Raw genomic sequence first — 1,239 nt, 5'->3', positions numbered from 1 at the left:
TTATAGTATTTAAAATAAAATTAAGTGACAATGTAATATAATATTTTTCTGATGATATTACAAAATCTTGTATTTTACAATATTTATAATGTCAAGTTAATGATTGTTGTTTCATTTTCCCTAAAGAGTTGGTAATGCACTTGCTTGCCCTACCCTTGAGAACGATGGACTCTGAGCAAAGAAATCAGCAGGTATATCAACACTAAACAAAAAGCTAAAGAATGAATGCCTGCTGCACTCACGCCGCCGACACAGAACAAGCAGATTTAACATTTATGCAAGTAGTGCGTGAGTAGCAGCTACTCACGCCACACTCAGACGTATATATCTGTTTTCGCACATGGCAGCCATGAAGCATGGTACGTTTTATTCTTGTACGCTTTGCTTTGTATGTAAATTTGTTTTAATAGCTATACCATTATAGTTTTATCAAGAAGGAAGATTTAACGGATACATTTTTGGTATAAAGTATACTTTCAAACATGTATTTTACATGCATCTAAAAATATATAATGATATTTTCTAAATATTAGAAGTAATAACTTCTTTATACTTACATGTGCAATAATATATTTTATATAATGTTTTTTTAACTCTCAATGCAACTAACAAATTACAATTCATGATGGTTATTAAACTGTTGTATGTAATAAACAGTTATATAGTTGAGTAAGTAACATAACAAACTATTATAATTAAATTAAAATAATTTATAACATTTAAATAATCTTGTTCTAAATCTAATACGTAGATATTAAAAAGTAATTGTGAGAACACAGAGAAAAATATTCTTCACTGTATTGTTCACTTTATTTGTTTGCTGTTTTTATTTTAAAATACATGTTGTATAACATAAACAGTAACTACTCTTTAAGTACATTATAGTTTATCATATGTGTGGTAATTCTTTTTCCCTTTGTAATTCAGTTATCATTACTTATAATCCCTGTTTACAGTCTAATGAAAATGAGCAATAAATAGTTTATCAGTGGGCACAACAGTTTGATACCATTAATGTATTCTGTAATTTAACAATTAGTTTATATATTTAATGTTTTATTACATTAGTTCTTAAATTTTTAATTTTTTTAATCTCAATAATCATGTTTCTTTTTCATAAGTACAATCATTGACAATTATTATTTTTAATAAGTTTTTTTCTATACATGTTATATGTGTTTATTTTAATTTTTATGCTTAAAATAATAAATTCAAAGATCTTCCAAAATTTGATCTTAT

At 25.5% G+C, this 1,239-nt stretch overlaps 1 protein-coding gene across 1 annotated transcript in view; it reads left to right on the top strand.

The window, feature by feature from the left end:
- The window catches only part of LOC108573047 (cytoplasmic protein NCK1), a 5,173-nt gene that overhangs the window by 1,566 nt on the left and 2,368 nt on the right, over window positions 1-1,239 (top strand). The window contains exon 2 of the mRNA XM_017935406.1: window positions 127-359. Within this exon, the coding sequence (XP_017790895.1) occupies window positions 341-359 (19 nt within the window). The 5' untranslated portion in view covers window positions 127-340. The remainder of the gene's footprint in view (window positions 1-126; window positions 360-1,239) is intronic.

The sequence above is a fragment of the Habropoda laboriosa genome, unplaced genomic scaffold (genome assembly GCF_001263275.1).
Source record: "Habropoda laboriosa isolate 0110345459 unplaced genomic scaffold, ASM126327v1 scaffold89, whole genome shotgun sequence".
Lineage (NCBI taxonomy): Eukaryota > Metazoa > Arthropoda > Insecta > Hymenoptera > Apidae > Habropoda > Habropoda laboriosa.
The sequence above is the reverse complement of the archived record's forward strand: the minus strand, read 5'-3'. Positions and strand labels throughout refer to the sequence as shown.